Source organism: Eucyclogobius newberryi, unplaced genomic scaffold (genome assembly GCF_026437365.1).
Source record: "Eucyclogobius newberryi isolate DKJ021-1_F unplaced genomic scaffold, fEucNew1.0.hap1 SCAF_5, whole genome shotgun sequence".
NCBI classification, from domain to species: Eukaryota; Metazoa; Chordata; class Actinopteri; order Gobiiformes; family Gobiidae; genus Eucyclogobius; species Eucyclogobius newberryi.
The window spans coordinates 43,450,349-43,472,851 of record NW_027316167.1 but is presented as its reverse complement, the minus strand read 5'-3'; the positions used below and the strand labels follow the sequence as shown (position 1 = coordinate 43,472,851).

At 48.3% G+C, this 22,503-nt stretch overlaps 1 protein-coding gene across 1 annotated transcript in view; it reads right to left on the bottom strand.

The window, feature by feature from the left end:
- LOC140381018 (retinaldehyde-binding protein 1-like) overlaps positions 1–22,503 on the bottom strand; it is a 117,963-nt gene that overhangs the window by 3,657 nt on the left and 91,803 nt on the right. Inside the window, exons 4-7 of the mRNA XM_072465026.1 lie at positions 19,718–19,919; positions 16,403–16,581; positions 15,540–15,698; positions 10,769–10,879 (exon numbers count right to left, since the gene is read on the bottom strand). Coding sequence (XP_072321127.1) covers positions 10,769–10,879; positions 15,540–15,698; positions 16,403–16,581; positions 19,718–19,919 — 651 coding nt within the window. The remainder of the gene's footprint in view (positions 1–10,768; positions 10,880–15,539; positions 15,699–16,402; positions 16,582–19,717; positions 19,920–22,503) is intronic.

Genomic DNA, 22,503 nt, shown 5'->3' with positions numbered 1-22,503 from the left:
AGAACGATGTCAGAACGATGTTAGAACGATGTCAGAACGATGTCAGAACGATGTCAGAACGATGTTAGACGATGTCAGAACGATGTTAGAACGAAGTCAGAACGATGTTAGAACGATGTTAGAACGATGTCAGAACGATGTCAGAACGATGTCAGAACGATGTTAGACGATGTCAGAACGATATCAGAACGATGTTAGAACGATGTCAGAACGATGTCAGAACGATGTCAGAACGATGTTAGAACGATGTCAGAACGATGTCAGAACGATGTCAGAACGATGTTAGAACGATGTTAGACGATGTCAGAACGATGTCGGAACGATGTCGGAACGATGTCGGAACGATGTCGGAACGATGTCGGAACGATGTTAGACGATGTCAGAACGATGTCGGAACGATGTCGGAACGATGTCAGAACGATGTCAGAACGATGTCAGAACGATGTCAGAACGATGTTAGACGATGTCAGAACGATGTCAGAACGATGTCAGAACGATGTTAGAACGATGTCAGAACGATGTTAGAACGATGTCAGAACGATGTCAGAACGATGTCAGAACGATGTCAGAACGATGTTAGAACGATGTCAGAACGATGTTAGACGATGTCAGAACGATGTCAGAACGATGTTAGAACGATGTCAGAACGATGTTAGAACGAAGTCAGAACGATGTCAGAACGATGTTAGACGATGTCAGAACGATGTCAGAACGATGTTAGAACGATGTCAGAACGATGTTAGAACGATGTCAGAACGATGTCAGAACGATGTCAGGACGATGTTAGACGATGTCAGAACGATGTCAGGACGATGTCAGAACGATGTTAGACGATGTCAGAACGATGTCAGAACGATGTCAGAACGATGTTAGAACGAAGTCAGAACGATGTCAGAACGATGTCAGGACGATGTCAGAACGATGTCAGAACGATGTCAGAACGATGTTAGAACGATGTCAGAACGATGTCAGAACGATGTCAGAACGATGTCAGAACGATGTCAGAACGATGTCAGAACGATGTCAGAACGATGTCAGAACGATGTCAGGACGATGTCAGAACGATGTCAGAACGATGTCAGAACGATGTCAGAACGATGTCAGAACGATGTTAGAACGATGTCAGAACGATGTCAGAACGATGTCAGAACGATGTTAGACGATGTCAGAACGATATCAGAACGATGTTAGAACGATGTCAGAACGATGTCAGAACGATGTCAGAACGATGTTAGAACGATGTCAGAACGATGTTAGAACGATGTTAGACGATGTCAGAACGATGTCGGAACGATGTCGGAACGATGTCGGAACGATGTCGGAACGATGTTAGACGATGTCAGAACGATGTCGGAACGATGTCGGAACGATGTTAGACGATGTCAGAACGATGTCGGAACGATGTCGGAACGATGTCGGAACGATGTCGGAACGATGTCGGAACAATGTCAGAACGATGTCAGAACGATGTCAGAACGATGTCAGAACGATGTTAGAACGATGTCAGAACGATGTTAGACGATGTCAGAACGATGTCAGAACGATGTTAGAACGATGTCAGAACGATGTTAGAACGAAGTCAGACTGATGTCAGAACGATGTCAGGACGATGTTAGACGATGTCAGAACGATGTCAGGACGATGTCAGAACGATGTTAGACGATGTCAGAACGATGTCAGAACGATGTCAGAACGATGTTAGAACGAAGTCAGAACGATGTCAGAACGATGTCAGAACGATGTCAGGACGATGTCAGAACGATGTCAGAACGATGTCAGAACGATGTCGGAACGATGTTAGAACGATGTCAGAACGATGTCAGAACGATGTTAGAACGATGTCAGAACGATGTCAGAACGATGTCAGAACGATGTCGGAACGATGTCGGAACGATGTCGGAACGATGTCGGAACGATGTCAGAACGATGTCAGAACGATGTTAGACGATGTCAGAACGATGTCAGAACGATGTCAGAACGATGTCAGAACGATGTCAGAACGATGTCAGAACGATGTCAGAACGATGTTAGAAGATGTCAGAACGATGTTAGAACGATGTTAGAACGATGTCAGAACGATGTCAGAACGATGTCAGAACGATGTTAGACGATGTCAGAACGATATCAGAACGATGTTAGAACGATGTCAGAACGATGTCAGAACGATGTCAGAACGATGTTAGAACGATGTCAGAACGATGTCAGAACGATGTCAGAACGATGTTAGACGATGTCAGAACGATGTTAGAACGAAGTCAGAACGATGTTAGAACGATGTTAGAACGATGTCAGAACGATGTCAGAACGATGTCAGAACGATGTTAGACGATGTCAGAACGATATCAGAACGATGTTAGAACGATGTCAGAACGATGTCAGAACGATGTCAGAACGATGTTAGAACGATGTCAGAACGATGTCAGAACGATGTCAGAACGATGTTAGAACGATGTTAGACGATGTCAGAACGATGTCGGAACGATGTCGGAACGATGTCGGAACGATGTCGGAACGATGTCGGAACGATGTTAGACGATGTCAGAACGATGTCGGAACGATGTCGGAACGATGTCAGAACGATGTCAGAACGATGTCAGAACGATGTCAGAACGATGTTAGACGATGTCAGAACGATGTCAGAACGATGTCAGAACGATGTTAGAACGATGTCAGAACGATGTTAGAACGATGTCAGAACGATGTCAGAACGATGTCAGAACGATGTCAGAACGATGTTAGAACGATGTCAGAACGATGTTAGACGATGTCAGAACGATGTTAGAACGATGTCAGAACGATGTCAGAACGATGTCAGAACGATGTCAGAACGATGTTAGAACGATGTCAGAACGATGTTAGACGATGTCAGAACGATGTCAGAACGATGTTAGAACGATGTCAGAACGATGTTAGAACGATGTCAGAACGATGTCAGAACGATGTCAGGACGATGTTAGACGATGTCAGAACGATGTCAGGACGATGTCAGAACGATGTTAGACGATGTCAGAACGATGTCAGAACGATGTCAGAACGATGTTAGAACGAAGTCAGAACGATGTCAGAACGATGTCAGGACGATGTCAGAACGATGTCAGAACGATGTCAGAACGATGTTAGAACGATGTCAGAACGATGTCAGAACGATGTCAGAACGATGTCAGAACGATGTCAGAACGATGTCAGAACGATGTCAGAACGATGTCAGAACGATGTCAGGACGATGTCAGAACGATGTCAGAACGATGTCAGAACGATGTCAGAACGATGTCAGAACGAAGTCAGAACGATGTTAGAACGATGTCAGAACGATGTCAGAACGATGTCAGGACGATGTTAGAACGATGTCAGAACGATGTCAGAACGATGTTAGAACGATGTCAGAACGATGTCAGAACGATGTCAGAACGATGTCAGAACGATGTCAGAACGATGTCAGGACGATGTTAGAACGATGTCAGAACGATGTCAGAACGATGTTAGAACGATGTCAGAACGATGTCAGAACGATGTTAGAACGATGTCAGAACGATGTCAGAACGATGTCAGGACGATGTTAGAACGATGTCAGAACGATGTCAGAACGATGTTAGAACGATGTCAGAACGATGTCAGAACGATGTCAGAACGATGTCAGAACGATGTCAGGACGATGTTAGAACGATGTCAGAACGATGTCAGAACGATGTTAGAACGATGTCAGAACGATGTTAGACGATGTTAGACGATGTCAGAACGATGTTAGAACGATGTTAGACGATGTCAGAACGATGTCAGAACGATGTTAGAACGATGTCAGAACGATGTCAGAACGATGTCAGGACGATGTTAGAACGATGTCAGAACGATGTCAGAACGATGTCAGAACGATGTTAGACGATGTTAGACGATGTTAGAACGATGTCAGAACGATGTCAGAACGATGTCAGAACGATGTTAGACGATGTTAGACGATGTTAGAACGATGTCAGAACGATGTCAGAACGATGTCAGAACGATGTTAGACGATGTCTTACTTGTAACTTACATGTACGTGTAACTTACCTGTACTTGTAACTTACATGTACTTGTAACTTATATGTAACTGAATACACTGTATAACTTCTTTCTTCCTCTAAAACGTTGCCCGGTTTGAAGTAAACAATAATATAGGTTTAATGCCACACTGTGAAATATTCTTGACAGAGCAATAACATCCCGACTGTTTGTCTCATTTGAAGTGGAACATTTAGTTGTTTTTTAAAGTGAAATGAGATCATTTTATCTGTGACTAGTTTGAATTCTACTTTTTAAAGTGGATTAATTTTTGCAAGAAATAAAATCACAGAGATAAAGAAAACCAGCTCAGGTGTCCTCAGTTTGCACTTTTGGTTTTGTATTGTTCACTGTATTCAGCTGTGTTCCCTGTCCATGTTCCTGTCCATGTCCCCGTCCATGTCCATGTTCCTGTCCATGTCCCCGTCCATGTCCATGTTCCTGTCCCCGTCCATGTCCATGTCCATGTCCCCGTCCATGTCCCTGTCCCTGTCCCCGTCCATGTCCATGTCCCCGTCCATGTCCCCGTCCATGTCCATGTCCATGTCCCCGTCCATGTTCCTGTCCATGTCCCCGTCCATGTCCATGTTCCTGTCCATGTCCCCGTCCATGTCCATGTCCCTGTCCATGTCCCCGTCCATGTCCATGTTCCTGTCCATGTCCCCGTCCATGTCCATGTCCCTGTCCATGTCCCCGTCCATGTCCATGTCCCTGTCCATGTCCCCGTCCATGTCCATGTTCCTGTCCATGTCCCCGTCCATGTCCATGTCCCTGTCCATGTCCCCGTCCATGTCCATGTCCCTGTCCATGTCCCCGTCCATGTCCATGTCCATGTCCCCGTCCATGTCCCTGTCCCTGTCCCCGTCCATGTCCATGTCCCCGTCCATGTCCATGTCCCCGTCCATGTCCCTGTCCCTGTCCATGTCCCCGTCCATGTCCATGTCCATGTCCCCGTCCATGTCCCTGTCCCTGTCCCTGTCCATGTCCCCGTCCATGTCCCCGTCCATGTCCCTGTCCCTGTCCATGTCCCTGTCCATGTTCCTTTCCATGTCCCTGTCCCTGTCCCTGTCCCTGTCCATGTCCCCGTCCATGTCCATGTCCATGTCCCTGTCCATGTCCCTGTCCCTGTCCCTGTCCATGTTCCTTTCCATGTCCCTGTCCATGTTCCTTTCTATGTCCCTGTCCATGTCCCTGTCCATGTCCCTGTCCCTGTCCATGTTCCTTTCCATGTCCCTGTTCCTTTCCATGTCCCTGTCCATGTCCCTGTCCCTGTCCATGTTCCTTTCCATGTCCCTGTCCATGTCCCTGTCCCTGTCCATGTTCCTTTCCATGTCCCTGTCCCTGTCCATGTCCCTGTCCCTGCCCATGTTCCTTTCCATGTCCCTGTCCCTGTCCATGTCCCTGTCCATGTTCCTGTCCATGTCCCTGTCCATGTCCCTGTCCATGTTCCTTTCCATGTCCCTGTCCCTGTCCCTGTCCATATCCCTGTCCCTGTCTATGTCCCTGTCCATGTTCCTTTCCATGTCCCTGTCCATGTCCCTGTCCCTGTCCATGTCCCTGTCCCTGTCCATGTTCCTCTCCATGTCCCTGTCCCTGTCCATGTTCCTCTCCATGTCCCTGTCCCTGTCCATGTCCCTGTCCATGTTCCTTTCCATGTCCCTGTCCATGTCCCTGTCCATGTCCCTGTCCATGTTCCTTTCCCTGTCCCTGTCCCTGTCCATGTCCCTGTCCCTGTCCATGTTCCTTTCCATGTCCCTGTCCATGTCCCTGTCCATGTCCCTGTCCCTGTCCATGTTCCTTTCCATGTCCCTGTCCATGTTCCTTTCCATGTCCCTGTCCCTGTCCCTGCCCATGTCCCTGTCCATGTCCCTGTCCCTATCCGTGTCCCTGCCCCTGTCCGTGTCCCTCTCCATGTCCATGTCCCTGTTCGGTTTCCCTGCCCCTGTCCCTATCTGTGTCCCTGTCCATGTCCCTGTCCGTGTCCCTGTCCGTGTCCCCGTCCGTGCCCGTGTCCCTGTCCGTGTCCCCGTCCGTGCCCGTGTCCCTGTCCGTGTCCCTGTCCGTGTCCGTGCAGTATGCTGTCTTTGACCTTTAGGACGCACACGTTACACAAAGTCTGAACCTTTCTGCTGGAAACAGACAAACAGAAACATGTGATTCATTATGAAGTGATTTGTCACATTGGGATGAAACCACCAGGAGCAGGATGTGTTTGAGGTCATAGTTCTTGCCTGGCTGCTGTGTGACACGTACCCTCTCCAGGAGCAGGACGTTTTGAAGGTGTGGATGTGTTTGAGGTCATAGTTCTTGCCTGGCTGCTGTTTGACACATACCCTCTCCAGGAGCAGGATGTTTTGAAGGTGTGGATGTGTTTGAGGTCATAGTTCTTGCCTGGCTGCTGTGTGACACGTACCCTCTCCAGGAGCAGAACGTTTTGAAGGTGTGGATGTGTTTGAGGTCATAGTTCTTGCCTGGCTGCTGTGTGACACATACCCTCTCCAGGAGCAGGACGTTTTGAAGGTGTGGATGTGTTTGAGGTCATAGTTCTTGCCTGGCTGCTGTGTGACACGTACCCTCTCCAGGAGCAGGACGTTTTGAAGGTGTGGATGTGTTTGAGGTCATAGTTCTTGCCTGGCTGCTGTGTGACACGTACCCTCTCCAGGAGCAGGATGTTTTGAAGGTGTGGATGTGTTTGAAGTCATAGTTCTTGCCTGGCTGCTGTGTGACACGTACCCTCTCCAGGAGCAGGACGTTTTGAAGGTGTGGATGTGTTTGAGGTCATAGTTCTTGCCTGGCTGCTGTTTGACACGTACCCTCTCCAGGAGCAGGATGTTTTGAAGGTGTGGATGTGTTTGAGGTCCTAGTTCTTGCCTGGCTGCTGTGTGACACGTACCCTCTCCAGGAGCAGGACGTTTTGAAGGTGTGGATGTGTTTGAGGTCATAGTTCTTGCCTGGCTGCTGTTTGACACGTACCCTCTCCAGGAGCAGGATGTTTTGAAGGTGTGGATGTGTTTGAGGTCATAGTTCTTGCCTGGCTGCTGTGTGACACGTACCCTCTCCAGGAGCAGGATGTTTTGAAGGTTTGGATGTGTTTGAGGTCATAGTTCTTGCCTGGCTGCTATGTGACACGTACCCTCTCCAGGAGCAGGACGTTTTGAAGGTGTGGATGTGTTTGAGGTCATAGTTCTTGCCTGGCTGCTGTGTGACACGTACCCTCTCCAGGAGCAGAACGTTTTGAAGGTGTGGATGTGTTTGAGGTCATAGTTCTTGCCTGGCTGCTGTGTGACACGTACCCTCTCCAGGAGCAGGACGTTTTGAAGGTGTGGATGTGTTTGAAGTCATAGTTCTTGCCTGGCTGCTGTGTGACACGTACCCTCTCCAGGAGCAGGACGTTTTGAAGGTGTGGATGTGTTTGAGGTCATAGTTCTTGCCTGGCTGCTGTTTGACACATACCCTCTCCAGGAGCAGGATGTTTTGAAGGTGTGGATGTGTTTGAGGTCCTAGTTCTTGCCTGGCTGCTGTGTGACACGTACCCTCTCCAGGAGCAGGACGTTTTGAAGGTGTGGATGTGTTTGAGGTCATAGTTCTTGCCTGGCTGCTGTGTGACACGTACCCTCTCCAGGAGCAGGACGTTTTGAAGGTGTGGATGTGTTTGAGGTCATAGTTCTTGCCTGGCTGCTGTGTGACACGTACCCTCTCCAGGAGCAGGACGTTTTGAAGGTGTGGATGTGTCTGAGGTCATAGTTCTTGCCTGGCTGCTGTGTGACACGTACCCTCTCCAGGAGCAGGACGTTTTGAAGGTGTGGATGTGTTTGAGGTCATAGTTCTTGCCTGGCTGCTGTGTGACACGTACCCTCTCCAGGAGCAGGACGTTTTGAAGGTGTGGATGTGTTTGAGGTCATAGTTCTTGCCTGGCTGCTGTTTGACACGTACCCTCTCCAGGAGCAGGATGTTTTGAAGGTGTGGATGTGTTTGAGGTCCTAGTTCTTGCCTGGCTGCTGTGTGACACGTACCCTCTCCAGGAGCAGGACGTTTTGAAGGTGTGGATGTGTTTGAGGTCATAGTTCTTGCCTGGCTGCTGTTTGACACGTACCCTCTCCAGGAGCAGGATGTTTTGAAGGTGTGGATGTGTTTGAGGTCATAGTTCTTGCCTGGCTGCTGTGTGACACGTACCCTCTCCAGGAGCAGGATGTTTTGAAGGTTTGGATGTGTTTGAGGTCATAGTTCTTGCCTGGCTGCTATGTGACACGTACCCTCTCCAGGAGCAGGACGTTTTGAAGGTGTGGATGTGTTTGAGGTCATAGTTCTTGCCTGGCTGCTGTGTGACACGTACCCTCTCCAGGAGCAGAACGTTTTGAAGGTGTGGATGTGTTTGAGGTCATAGTTCTTGCCTGGCTGCTGTGTGACACGTACCCTCTCCAGGAGCAGGACGTTTTGAAGGTGTGGATGTGTTTGAAGTCATAGTTCTTGCCTGGCTGCTGTGTGACACGTACCCTCTCCAGGAGCAGGACGTTTTGAAGGTGTGGATGTGTTTGAGGTCATAGTTCTTGCCTGGCTGCTGTTTGACACGTACCCTCTCCAGGAGCAGGATGTTTTGAAGGTGTGGATGTGTTTGAGGTCCTAGTTCTTGCCTGGCTGCTGTGTGACACGTACCCTCTCCAGGAGCAGGACGTTTTGAAGGTGTGGATGTGTTTGAGGTCATAGTTCTTGCCTGGCTGCTGTGTGACACGTACCCTCTCCAGGAGCAGGACGTTTTGAAGGTGTGGATGTGTTTGAGGTCATAGTTCTTGCCTGGCTGCTGTGTGACACGTACCCTCTCCAGGAGCAGGACGTTTTGAAGGTGTGGATGTGTCTGAGGTCATAGTTCTTGCCTGGCTGCTGTGTGACACGTACCCTCTCCAGGAGCAGGACGTTTTGAAGGTGTGGATGTGTTTGAGGTCATAGTTCTTGCCTGGCTGCTGTGTGACACGTACCCTCTCCAGGAGCAGGATGTTTTGAAGGTTTGGATGTGTTTGAGGTCATAGTTCTTGCCTGGCTGCTGTGTGACACGTACCCTCTCCAGGAGCAGGATGTTTTGAAGGTTTGGATGTGTTTGAGGTCATAGTTCTTGCCTGGCTGCTGTGTGACACGTACCCTCTCCAGGAGCAGGACGTTTTGAAGGTGTGGATGTGTTTGAGGTCATAGTTCTTGCCTGGCTGCTGTGTGACACGTACCCTCTCCAGGAGCAGGATGTTTTGAAGGTGTGGATGTGTTTGAGGTCATAGTTCTTGCCTGGCTGCTATGTGACACGTACCCTCTCCAGGAGCAGGATGTTTTGAAGGTTTGGATGTGTTTGAGGTCATAGTTCTTGCCTGGCTGCTATGTGACACGTACCCTCTCCAGGAGCAGGACGTTTTGAAGGTGTGGATGTGTTTGAGGTCATAGTTCTTGCCTGGCTGCTGTGTGACACGTACCCTCTCCAGGAGCAGAACGTTTTGAAGGTGTGGATGTGTTTGAGGTCATAGTTCTTGCCTGGCTGCTGTGTGACACGTACCCTCTCCAGGAGCAGGACGTTTTGAAGGTGTGGATGTGTTTGAGGTCATAGTTCTTGCCTGGCTGCTGTGTGACACGTACCCTCTCCAGGAGCAGGACGTTTTGAAGGTGTGGATGTGTTTGAGGTCATAGTTCTTGCCTGGCTGCTGTGTGACACGTACCCTCTCCAGGAGCAGGACGTTTTGAAGGTGTGGATGTGTTTGAGGTCATAGTTCTTGCCTGGCTGCTGTGTGACACGTACCCTCTCCAGGAGCAGGACGTTTTGAAGGTGTGGATGTGTTTGAGGTCATAGTTCTTGCCTGGCTGCTGTGTGACACGTACCCTCTCCAGGAGCAGGACGTTTTGAAGGTGTGGATGTGTTTGAGGTCATAGTTCTTGCCTGGCTGCTATGTGACACGTACCCTCTCCAGGAGCAGGACGTTTTGAAGGTGTGGATGTGTTTGAGGTCATAGTTCTTGCCTGGCTGCTGTGTGACACGTACCCTCTCCAGGAGCAGGATGTTTTGAAGGTGTGGATGTGTTTGAGGTCATAGTTCTTGCCTGGCTGCTATGTGACACGTACCCTCTCCAGGAGCAGGACGTTTTGAAGGTGTGGATGTGTTTGAGGTCATAGTTCTTGCCTGGCTGCTATGTGACACGTACCCTCTCCAGGAGCAGGATGTTTTGAAGGTGTGGATGTGTTTGAGGTCCTAGTTCTTGCCTGGCTGCTGTGTGACACGTACCCTCTCCAGGAGCAGGACGTTTTGAAGGTGTGGATGTGTTTGAGGTCATAGTTCTTGCCTGGCTGCTGTTTGACACGTACCCTCTCCAGGAGCAGGACGTTTTGAAGGTGTGGATGTGTTTGAGGTCATAGTTCTTGCCTGGCTGCTGTGTGACACGTACCCTCTCCAGGAGCAGGACGTTTTGAAGGTGTGGATGTGTTTGAGGTCATAGTTCTTGCCTGGCTGCTATGTGACACGTACCCTCTCCAGGGGCAGGACGTTTTGAAGGTGTGGATGTGTTTGAGGTCATAGTTCTTGCCTGGCTGCTGTGTGACACGTACCCTCTCCAGGAGCAAAATGTTTTGAAGGTGTGGATGTGTTTGAGGTCATAGTTCTTGCCTGGCTGCTATGTGACACGTACCCTCTCCAGGAGCAGGACGTTTTGAAGGTGTGGATGTGTTTGAGGTCATAGTTCTTGCCTGGCTGCTATGTGACACGTACCCTCTCCAGGAGCTTGCTCTTCATGAAGGGCTTGACCACGTTGTAGGTGGTGGTGAAGTACCAGGGCTGGTGAGTCACGTGAACCGCTTTGAACCGCGCGGGGAACGAGTCCTGGACAGAAACACAGACGCCGTAAACTCTCTACAAACACACTGTCCCAACAGGGGGCGCTGTTCAGGGCTCACACCGTTGGAGCGCTGTCTCCAGGTCAAGCAAAAGAGAAGCTCCAGACGAGAGACAAATTATAATAAAAATAATGGAAAAATATAGCCGCAAGCGGCAATGATCGGCCCTCGCCGCGCCGCCGCCGCCACGCCGCAAGAGGAGGGGGCGCTAACGCGCCCCAATTGTCCTTTTATTACGCCTACTGCTGAATCTGTGACGCTGTCACATCTTCTCCCCTTTGTTTTACATCAAAAAGCAATTTTATTTTGAATTCTTGGCAAAATGTGCGGCTTTGCCGCACAGACACCGTGACTCTTTGAATAAAAATGTGGATAACTTTTGATGGTCCTGAAGATGAGTCTCACCAAATTTCACGTTGATAGGGCTGACGCCCTGAGGGGGAGGAGTTTGTGAAAGTCTAAAGTGTAAACATGTTCTGGCGATTTCCCCATTGGAATAACATGGGAGGTTTTGGTCATCGCTACGGCAACGCCGTAACAATTATGACATGGGTCTCATTGACTTTTTTGATGGGGCCAAAATTGAGTTTTGTGTCAAATTTCGGAAAACTAAACATTTAACCTCCATATAAAATCTGTAGGGGGCGCTGTGGCACCAAATTAATTTATTTCACTTCAAGTAGGTTTAGGGCAAAGAGTTTAACAAGTTATTCTAATTTGACGCAATTCTGACTTTATCTGCGCAAACGGCAGAAATGTTAAATTTGGGAGATTTCTGAAATTCTTGCTACAGTTTGTGGCTTCGCCGCTCAGAGACCGTGACAGGGTCAATGTCATTTGGATAACTTTTGATGTCCCACTTCTCAGTAGCATTTTCACCAAATTTCAGCTTTTTAGGGCCAACGCCCTGGGAGGAGTTCGTAAAAGTACGACGTTTGGAAAAACTCCTGAGTCATGCTTAGCCATTTTTGAAGCAATATGGCCGACATTTGGTTGGGCGGACGGCGTTGCCGTAATAATATTTTTTACTTCTCTTGTCACCATCGACCTCTGCGCCAAATTTCATGATTCTACGATCAGATTTTTTTTGGATCATTTCCCATCTCTCAATGCATTTTTGGTACATTTGGGGGCGCTGACGCGCCAATTTTTTTATTTTAGAAAAGGGAAATAGCCAGAATGTAGAGAGGCACGATTTTTAGAGGTGTGAACATTTTTGTGACTTTCACAATGTTCACTGGGTGAAAAATAGGGGGAGAAGAAGAAGAAGAAGAAGAAGAAGAAGAAGAAGAAGAAGAAGAAGAAGAAGAAGAAGAAGAAGAAGAAGAAGAAGAAGAAGAAGAAGAAGAAGAAGAAGAAAGAAGAATATTCCGATGCGAAAACAATGTTTCCCATTTTTCAAATATCATAAACTATACATTTTCGGAAAGCGCTCGCGCTTTCCTACCTCATGGTGTGGGTCCCTGGTCACTGACGGGTACTTTCGTTAATTTTGAGTGGGCTCCGCCCACTTTGTGTTTTTGGCCCTCTATACAGTAATAATGTTCAATTTTTGTATTACATGTTTATATGCACGGAACATGCAAGAGATGGGGAACGTATTCGTGAGCTACTTAGCGCAAATGAGTGCTTTATATGGGGTCTCTCAATGTAAAGTGCTCGTTTAGTGCGCACTTTTGCACGGGCTTCGCCCGTTTACAACGGTAAAGTTCCATTTTCCTACTACTAATTAGTATGCACGGGGCGTGCGTGAGTGGAGGAGTGCGTTGGTGAGTGTTTCGCAGCCGTGCTTCGCACGGCCTTACGAGATTAATAGGCCTCTCGCCAGCTTGTGGCGCTCGGGCCTAATAATAATAATGGCACAATATAAAAAAACATAAGTAAAGTTACGGCACTCGTCCCATTCATGCTCCGCCCTCTACGATGAGCTTTAGAACCAGAGCGGACAGAAGCCCTAACTGAGCATGTGCAGAGGAGAGAAGCCCTAACTGAGCATGTGCAGAGGAGAGAAGTCTGTTTGTAGCTCAGGCTGTTCATGTTTATGATGATTAGATGTTAGAGTTAGAAACATTAACAACATAGAGCTTCTTTGTCATGATTGGTCGGTGAAGTGAGACGTTTCAGCAGTGTTACAGCTCAGATGAGCGTTGCCCCTTCACGGGGGAGTCTGGGGTTCAGAGCCCAACTTTTTTCTTCCTCCCACTTTTCTAATATTCACTAAATATTCATGAACATTGATGATTTTCCCTCCGAACATGTGAAGCACAAACTCCTCGTCAGAACAAAATATACTTCTCTTTCCAGTTGGTTTTGGACACGTCCAGTTCTCCACATTCATATGAGTGACGTCATAATCATAAACTATGTTATAATCACTATTATGGTTATAACAACTTATTTTATAAAAGTTCTGTTTCTCCAACGGTCCAGAGAAATGGGCTAGCAATCCTGCAACTAAGCTATCAGGCTAGCAGTGCCAGCCCCGCCCCCAGCCCCGCCTCCAGCCCCGCCTCCAGCCCCGCCTTCAGCCCCGCCTCCAGCCCCGCCTTCAGCCCCGCCTCCAGCCCCGCCTCCAGCACCGCCTCCAGCACCGCCTCCAGCCCCGCCTCCAGCACCGCCTCCAGCCCCGCCTCCAGCCCCGCCTCCAGCACAAGCACCGGCTCAAGCTCAGGATCCAGGAGTGAGATGGACCCAGCGAGTTGTGGGAGAAAACTGACCAGATACAAAGGCAGTGGACACGGCTCTGGTGACTCTGATCTGAAGGACACGTCTCAACATCACAAGCAAAAGTGGCACTCCCCTCAGGCAGCAGGCCACTCCCCTCAGGCAGCAGGCCACTCCCCTCAGGCAGCAGGCCACTCCCCTCAGGCTGGAGGCCGCTCCCCTCAGGCAGCAGGCCACTCCCCTCAGGCAGCAGGCCACTCCCCTCAGGCAGCAGGCCACTCCCCTCAGGCAGCAGGCCACTCCCCTCAGGCAGCAGGCCACTCCCCTCACCTCAGGCAGCAGGCCACTCCCCTCAGACAGCAGGCCACTCCCCTCAGACAGCAGGCCACTCCCCTCAGGCAGCAGGCCACTCCCCTCACCTCAGGCAGCAGGCCACTCCCCTCAGACAGCAGGCCACTCCCCTCAGGCAGCAGGCCACTCCCCTCAGGCAGCAGGCCACTCCCCTCACCTCAGGCAGCAGGCCACTCCCCTCAGGCAGCAGGCCACTCCCCTCAGGCAGCAGGCCACTCCCCTCACCTCAGGCAGCAGGCCACTCCCCTCAGACAGCAGGCCACTCCCCTCAGGCAGGAGGCCACTCCCCTCAGACAGCAGGCCACTCCCCTCAGGCAGCAGGCCACTCCCCTCAGGCAGCAGGCCACTCCCCTCAGGCAGCAGGCCACTCCCCTCAGGCAGCAGGCCACTCCCCTCAGGCAGCAGGCCACTCCTCTCACCTCAGGCAGCAGGCCACTCCCCTCAGACAGCAGGCCACTCCCCTCAGGCAGCAGGCCACTCCCCTCAGACAGCAGGCCACTCCCCTCAGGCAGCAGGCCACTCCCCTCAGGCAGCAGGCCACTCCCCTCAGGCAGCAGGCCACTCCCCTCACCTCAGGCAGCAGGCCACTCCCCTCAGACAGCAGGCCACTCCCCTCAGGCAGCAGGCCACTCCCCTCAGACAGCAGGCCACTCCCCTCAGGCAGCAGGCCACTCCCCTCAGGCAGCAGGCCACTCCCCTCAAGCAGCAGGCCACTCCCCTCAGACAGCAGGCCACTCCCCTCAGACAGCAGGCCACTCCCCTCAGGCAGCAGGCCACTCCCCTCAGACAGCAGGCCACTCCCCTCAGGCAGGAGGCCACTCCCCTCAGGCAGCAGGCCACTCCCCTCAGGCAGCAGGCCACTCCCCTCAGGCAGGAGGCCGCTCCCCTCAGGCAGCAGGCCACTCCCCTCAGGCAGCAGGCCACTCCCCTCAGGCAGCAGGCCACTCCCCTCAGACAGCAGGCCACTCCCCTCAGGCAGGAGGCCACTCCCCTCAGGCAGCAGGCCACTCCCCTCAGGCAGGCGGCCACTCCCCTCAAGCAGGAGGCCACTCCCCTCAGACAGGAGGCCACTCCCCTCAGGCAGCAGGCCACTCCCCTCAGGCAGGAGGCCACTCCCCTCAGGCAGGAGGCCACTCCCCTCAGGCAGGAGGCCACTCCCCTCAGGCAGCAGGCCACTCCCCTCAGGCAGCAGGCCACTCCCCTCAGGCAGGAGGCCACTCCCCTCAGGCAGCAGGCCACTCCCCTCAGGCAGGAGGCCACGGTCCATCTGGAGCAGAACCTCCTCCATAATTACACTTCTTAAACACTGTCACTTAAACTATTATTCAATCACTCACTGTTCACTTAAATTAAACTGTACATTTGTGTACATAGTATACATACATACTTTTTTATTTTATACAGGTTGTTTATTCATTGTTCATTGTTTTATGTTGCACCAGGACAAGTTCCTGTTTGTGAATTTTGTTCATTGAAAATGGAAATAAACCGTTTCTGATTCTGAATAAATATGAACCAAACAGCTGCTTAGCTTAAGATCTCAGAGTCACATGACCCAGGACACTCTGCACCCTCTCCATACTCTGCACCCTCTCCATACTCTGCACCCTCTCCATGAACCTGTGGCTCACCTGCAGCATGTCCACCATCTTCTTGAGCTCGGCGGGTTTGATGCCCGAGGCGTGCTGCATGGTGAAGCCCTTAAAGTTCTCAATGAGCACAAAGCCATTGATCTGGGTCTCCTCGTTCTCCAGCAGCTTCTCCAGGATCACACAATAGGCCCTCAGGATCTGACCCCGACACAGAGGGAACAAGCATCAGAGGCAGTATCATGAGGTGCTCCTAACTATAAGTGTGGAACACTCAGACCTCTGTACAACTGCACATTCTGCACATTTTTCTACATATTAAGCCTATTTTTATTTTCATTTATGTATTCTTATTTCTTTATCTGATAGCTTATTAATATGACTTATTCATTATTCATTGTTCATTGTTTTATGTTGCACTGAATCACTAGGACAAGTTCCTGTGTTTGAGAATGTTGTTCATTGACAATGAGAATAAATCTTTTCTGACTCTGATTCTGATTCTTTTGTCTTGTAGGAGTTGGTGCTCTGCATCGGCCCTCAAGGCCCTCTCAAAAATTCTGCTGTAAACAGGTTGTGAAGTAGCCAACGTATGTGTATTATTATTGATTCAATTCAATTTCAATAATTTCAATTCAATTTTGTAAGGCCCAAAATCACAGCAGTAGTTTCCTCGACAGTGAAAAACAGATTATGTTCATATGTCCCAGCGTCCCGTGTAATACAGTTTAATACAGTGCCACGCCCACTGTTACTCCACTGCACTTAATATTTAAAATATACTAAGTTTTCTTTAAAAACAAACAAAAAGAAAAGACAAAAACAGGACATATCATTCAGAAAGACAGATCTGGAGGTGCAGCACTGGATGAACTCGATACCCGACATTAGAGTGAGTTTAGAACCTCATCAAAGGTGATCTCCTCCAGGTCCCAGCTGTCGATGTTGAAGAGCAGGACCACGCGGCCGTACTTGTCTCTGCTGGGGAGTACCACAGGATACCCGGCCTCGATGGTGCTGCGGACCGCCTCAGGGGTCAGGTTCTCGAACAGCTCGGGGTAGTCTTTCCTGAAGCGCACATATCCTGCAGAAGAGCACATGACTTTTACTGTACACAATGAGACTACTGTCTACAGCGCCAATTAATGCACAAAGATAATGTAGCCAGGCCTGGTATGCACAACAACAGAGCATGAGCAGAGCACGAGAGAGGGCCCCCGGAGAGAGGGCCCCCGGAGAGAGGGCCCCCGGAGAGAGGGCCCAGGGAGAGAGGGCCCTCACAGTCTGTCTTTGTGTCCTGTCCGTCAGCGCAGTGAGTGCAGGCTGTAGCTTTATTTGATTATGGCAACAAATGTGATAAAAGAAGTATTTTGGATAAGATGCTGTACCTGCAGTGAGCGCTTCTGTTCAAGTCTGTTCCAGTGGATGGAACTGTTGAGCACTGTGTGAGTGATTGTATTAATATACTTGAACTGAATACCATATATTTATTGTATTTCTTTGGCATGAACGCCCTTTTTTGACCAACCTGTCCAGGGACTGCACACGCGTCTTTCCTGTTAAATTTGAATTCAATTTATTTTTTTAATACCCAAAATCACAACAGCAGTTGTGACGGGAAAACACTGAATAAACAAATAAAGCAAACTCATCTTTTTTCCTGACTGAATGAAATAAACGTGATCTCAAAATAACTGCAGCTGCTTGTGAAATCATAGTTGCAACAACATTGATTTGAACTTCATCCGGGTCAGATCATTAGGAGTCTGAAGTTCCCAGCTGAAACACAAAGACTCTTTGTGTGAGCAAAGGATTATTACTGTGCTTTAATGAGGACGCAGTGTCTGTGTGACTCAGGAGCAGCACAAAGCCCTCTGTCTCTGCAGAGGAACTGAGCGTCTGAGCAGCTTGATCTGCACATAACACAGACAAACAGGACGGAGAGACCTGCACTCAGGCTCGCTTTTTATTTGCCAGAGAATCTAAACAGAAAAATGGTGTTCTATGTACATTTATGAAGAGTTCTCAAAATATCATATCAGCAATGAATGAATCAAACCAAAGCCACAGTGGAGCATGCTAAAGCTCTCAGCAGGCGGGTGCTACTGTGTTACCGATACCGACACATTTAGCATTGAAAGTGTCTCTTGGTGGGTCCTGGGGAAGCACTATAGTGTTATAGCAGTGTTTCCATAAATATATGGTAAAAATAATATTCTCTTCCTGTAGCAAGTAGATTACACTTTGTGATTATAATGATTGATAGAAATGGTACAGAAAACGTATTGTTCGAGTACCAGTGTTAAAAAACAAAGGGTGCTCGTCTGTGGTGCAGTGGTTAAGGGAGTAGCACATGTGTGGTTGCTGCCACCCCAGTGTTGTGGCTTCATTCTGGCCCTTGACCATTTGCTGTGTGTCTCTGCCTCCTCTTACTGCACCCTGCCAAAGAAATCCCTCAGGTCTTTCTTTATAATGGAGAAAAGAGCAGTATAGTTTGTTGTTGATAGTTCTTTATGGAGGACCACACCTAAATATTTAAGGGATTCTGTTCTAAAGAACAGAGGGGGGGCGACAGAGAGACATACAAACGAATAACATCATCTGTGTATCAGGCAATTTTATGTTCTGTCAACATCAACTGTTTCCCACTGTCTAATACATTGAGCCTATGGTTCCAAGTTCAAAGCAAACAACAGGGGGGACCAAGCACAGCCCTGTCTCACACCTCTTTCCAAAGTCAGTGAGTCTGTCAAGTGACCATTCATTTTGATACTTAATGTTGGACCATCGTAAAGAGCCGCAATATTTTTAGTATTAAATCCTCTATTTTAATTTTGGTCAGCATTTTAAAGACAGCTTTTGGCTTTTTAGCTGGCCTTATTTATTTAAAGTGCTAACCATAGAGGATAAAAGGAAAGGATTTAATAATTGGATCGGGATTCGAACGCACCACATTGTGGTCAGCTGCACTTGGAGCCTGGTATTTGTGCTGATGCTTTACCCACTCCACCACCGGGCGGCACTGACAAACAGATGATGTGTTTTCATAAGCGCATGTCACAGTGCTCATCATTCACAGGGAAACACTATCATGCGTTTTGTCCTGTCGCTCAGAAATATTGGACTGAGATCAAAAAAGTACTACAAACTGTTTTTGACATCACCATCCCGCTCGATTTAGAAGGTAACTAAATTCCAAAACATACCCTTTTTTGTTAAAACGGTGGCCTCTACATTTGGATTTTGCGGTTGGACCTACGGCCGCTGCTGAATCATAAGCACGACTGACTGCTTGTGAGCCCCGCCCCTGTAAGCCCCGCCCCTGTGAGCCCCGCCCCTGTGTTTGACGTGATGCGTGAAAGCGGAGGGGGGAGGGGGCCGAGCGAGCTGAGAACGCTGTGGATGTGCTAGCATTTTTATTAGCATCTTAGCATCGGGTGAAAGTTAGCTCTTACCCATCATCGTATTTTTTTAAGAAGCACATCTGCTTCTGCTGTTTCCTGTATGTGTTTTTAACGTTTGGATGTCTCCAACAAAGTTGCTGGAAATACAAAATCATGTTAAAGGCCTCTCCTCTCCAGCTCCCCACAAACGTGGCAAAACTACATGATCCTCAACCAGGATCGGAATGAAGTCAATTCTCTTGTCTCCGAACTGGACGTCTCCTTTTGTCCTTGCAGCCCCCAAAGCCTGCTCTTTGTCTTGGCGGTTTAGACTGCATTAGCCGGGCTCTGTGCACTTTCTCGAATGGAAAGTTAGGCACAGTGACTCTAGTTCCAGATAAGACGTCTTCTCCCGCTTCCTCGCCCTCGGCCATGACTCTCAGTTTCAGCAGGATCTAGATTCAACTTTAAGAAATTTGCTCTTTACGGTTTTGTTTTCCTCTTGCAAAGATTCAGCTCTCAGCTCAATATTAGCATTAGCATAGGAAGCTAGTTTTTCTCAGAGGTTGCAATATACAGTATAAACTTAGTCTGTCGAGCTGTCAAAGTTTTATTTCCTTTCGGTGTCTTTTTCAGATTTTCCTGTTCCTTAATATTGGATTGAAAAAGAAAAATGTGGGTTTTGCTCAGGGTTTGCAGAAAGACTCAACCAAGAGATATGCAACCAGCCTTTTTGAAAACCAGGTATTCTCCTTGTACCAGTATCAAAACCAGGCATCGTACAAGCATCACTACAAATACACAGCATATTCAAGTACCAATGTCAAAAGTCCTCACCCTTCATGAGCTCGTAGGCCCGGGACACATCAAACTTGCGGGCCCGAAGGAAGCGCAGCAGCAGAGCGTCCGGTTTGTCTCCGAGTTTGTCCAGGAGCAGTCTGCAGAGCTCATCCCCTTCGGCTCGCTCACGCATCAGGCCCCGCAGCTCCTTCAGAGAGGCCCCTCTGCGCTCAGGTGTTTCGTTCAGTTCATCCTTAGCCTAGGAAACAGTGGAGCAGGAACATGTTTAGGACAGAGGAGCCAAGGAGAGGAAAAGTGCACTGCAAACATTTCATTTTAGTTTTGTTCTAGATCATTTTAAGGCAGTTCTGACTTTAAATATCTATTTATCATATATATCTATCTCTATCTATATAGATAGAGATAGATAGTTTGAGGGTCACTGCCCTGAGTGCTCGGATGACCACGGGCACCACTTTCACCTTCACGCCCCAGGCCTTCTCCAGCTCTTCTCTGAGCCATTGGTATTTCTCCAGTTTCTCATGTTCCTTTTTCCTAATGTTGCCATCACTTGGTGTTGCCACGTCAATCACCACGGCTTTCCTCTGCAATTTATCCACCACCACTATGTCCGGTTGGTTCTCCATTACCATTCTGTCTGTCTGTATCTGGAAGTCCCAGAGGACCTTGGCTCGGTCGTTCTCCACCACCTTTGGAGGTGTTTCCACCTTGTCCTTGGGGTCTCCAGCCCGTACTCTGCACAGATGTTTCTTACACTAACCCTGTACAGGAACCCCCGGCACCACATGACTCTCAGTATGTTCCCTTGAGTATCATATTTTAGATCACACCAGCAACGCTCTGATCTAGGCTGAAAAGCTTAGATAGATAAGCTGAAGTCTTTAGAGCTTAATACCACTCTGAGGTGAGTCTTTAGAGCTTTATAACACTCTGAGGTGTGTCTTTAGAGCTTTATACACTCTGATGTGTGTCGTTAGAGCTTTATACCACTCTGAGGTGTGTCGTTAGAGCTTTATACCACTCTAAGGTGTGTCTTTAGAGCTTTATACTGCTCTGAGGTGTGTCTTTAGAGCTTTATACCGCTCTGAGGTGTGTCTTTAGAGCTTTATACCGCTCTGCGGTGTGTCTTTAGAGCTTTATACTGCTCTGAGGTGTGTCTTTAGAGCTTTATAAAACTCTGAGGTGTGTCATTAGAGCTTTATACCACTCTCAGGTGTGTCTTTAGAGCTTTATAACGCTCTGAGGTGTGTCTTTAGAGCTTTATACTGCTCTGAGGTGTGTCTTTAGAGCTTTATACCACTCTGAGGTGTGCCTTTAGAGCTTTATACTATTCTGAGGTGTGTCTTTAGAGCTTTATACCGCTCTGAGGTGTGTCTTTAGAGCTTTATACTGCTCTGAGGTGTGTCTTTAGAGCTTTATACCGCTCCAAAGTTTGTCTTTAGAGCTTTATACCGCTCGGAGGTGTGTCTTTAGAGCTTTATACAACACTGAGGTGTGTCTTTAGAGCATTATAACACTCTGAGGTGTGTCTTTAGAGCTTTATAAACTCTCAGGTGTGTCTTTAGAGCTATATACCACTCTGAGGTATGTCTTTAGAGCTTTATACATCTCTGAGGTGTGTCTTTAGAGCTTTATTCACTCTGAGGTGTGTCTTTAGAGCTTTATACCACTCTGAGGTGTGTCTTTAGAGCTTTATACCGCTCTGAGGTGTGTCTTTAGAGCTTCATACAACTCTCAAGTGTCTCTTTAGAGCTTTATACCGCTCTAAGGTGTGTCTTTAGAGCTTAATACCGCTCTGAGTTGTGTCTTTAGAGCTCTATACACTCTGAGGTGTGTCTTTAGAGCTTTATACCACTCTCAAGTGTGTCTTTAGAGCTTTATACCGCTCTGCGGTGTGTCTTTAGAGCTTTATACCGCTCCAAAGTTTGTCTTTAGAGCTTTATACCGCTCGGAGGTGTGTCTTTAGAGCTTAATACCGCTCCAAAGTTTGTCTTTAGAGCTTTATACCGCTCGGAGGTGTGTCTTTAGAGCTTTATACCACACTGAGGTGTGTCTTTAGAGCATTATACTGCTCTTAGGTGTGTCTTTAGAGCTTTATACCGTTCTGAGGTGTGTCTTTAGAGCTTTATACCGCTCTGAGGTGTGTCTTTAGAACTTTATACCGCTCTGAGGTGTGTCTTTAGAGCTTTATACAACTCTCAAGTGTCTCTTTAGAGCTTTATACCGCTTTAAGGTGTGTCTTTAGAGCTAAATACCGCTCTGAGGTGTGTCTTTAGAGCTTTATACCGCTCTGAGGTGTGTCTTTAGAGCTTTATAACACTCTGAGGTGTGTCTTTAGAGCTTTATACACTCTGAGGTGTGTCTTTAGAGCTTTATACTGCTCTTAGGTGTGTCTTTAGAGCTTTATACCGTTCTGAGGTGTGTCTTTAGAGCTTTATACCGCTCTGAGGTGTGTCTTTAGAACTTTATACCGCTCTGAGGTGTGTCTTTAGAGCTTTATACAACTCTCAAGTGTCTCTTTAGAGCTTTATACCGCTTTAAGGTGTGTCTTTAGAGCTTAATACCGCTCTGAGGTGTGTCTTTAGAGCTTTATACCGCTCTGAGGTGTGTCTTTAGAGCTTTATAACACTCTGAGGTGTGTCTTTAGAGCTTTATACCGCTCTGCGGTGTGTCTTTAAAGCTTTATACACTCTGAGGTGTGTCTTTAGAGCTTTATACCACTCTCAAGTGTGTCTTTAGAGCTTTATACCGCTCTAAGGTGTGTCTTTAGAGCTTAATACCGCTCTGAGGTGTGTCTTTAGAGCTTTATACCGCTCTGAGGT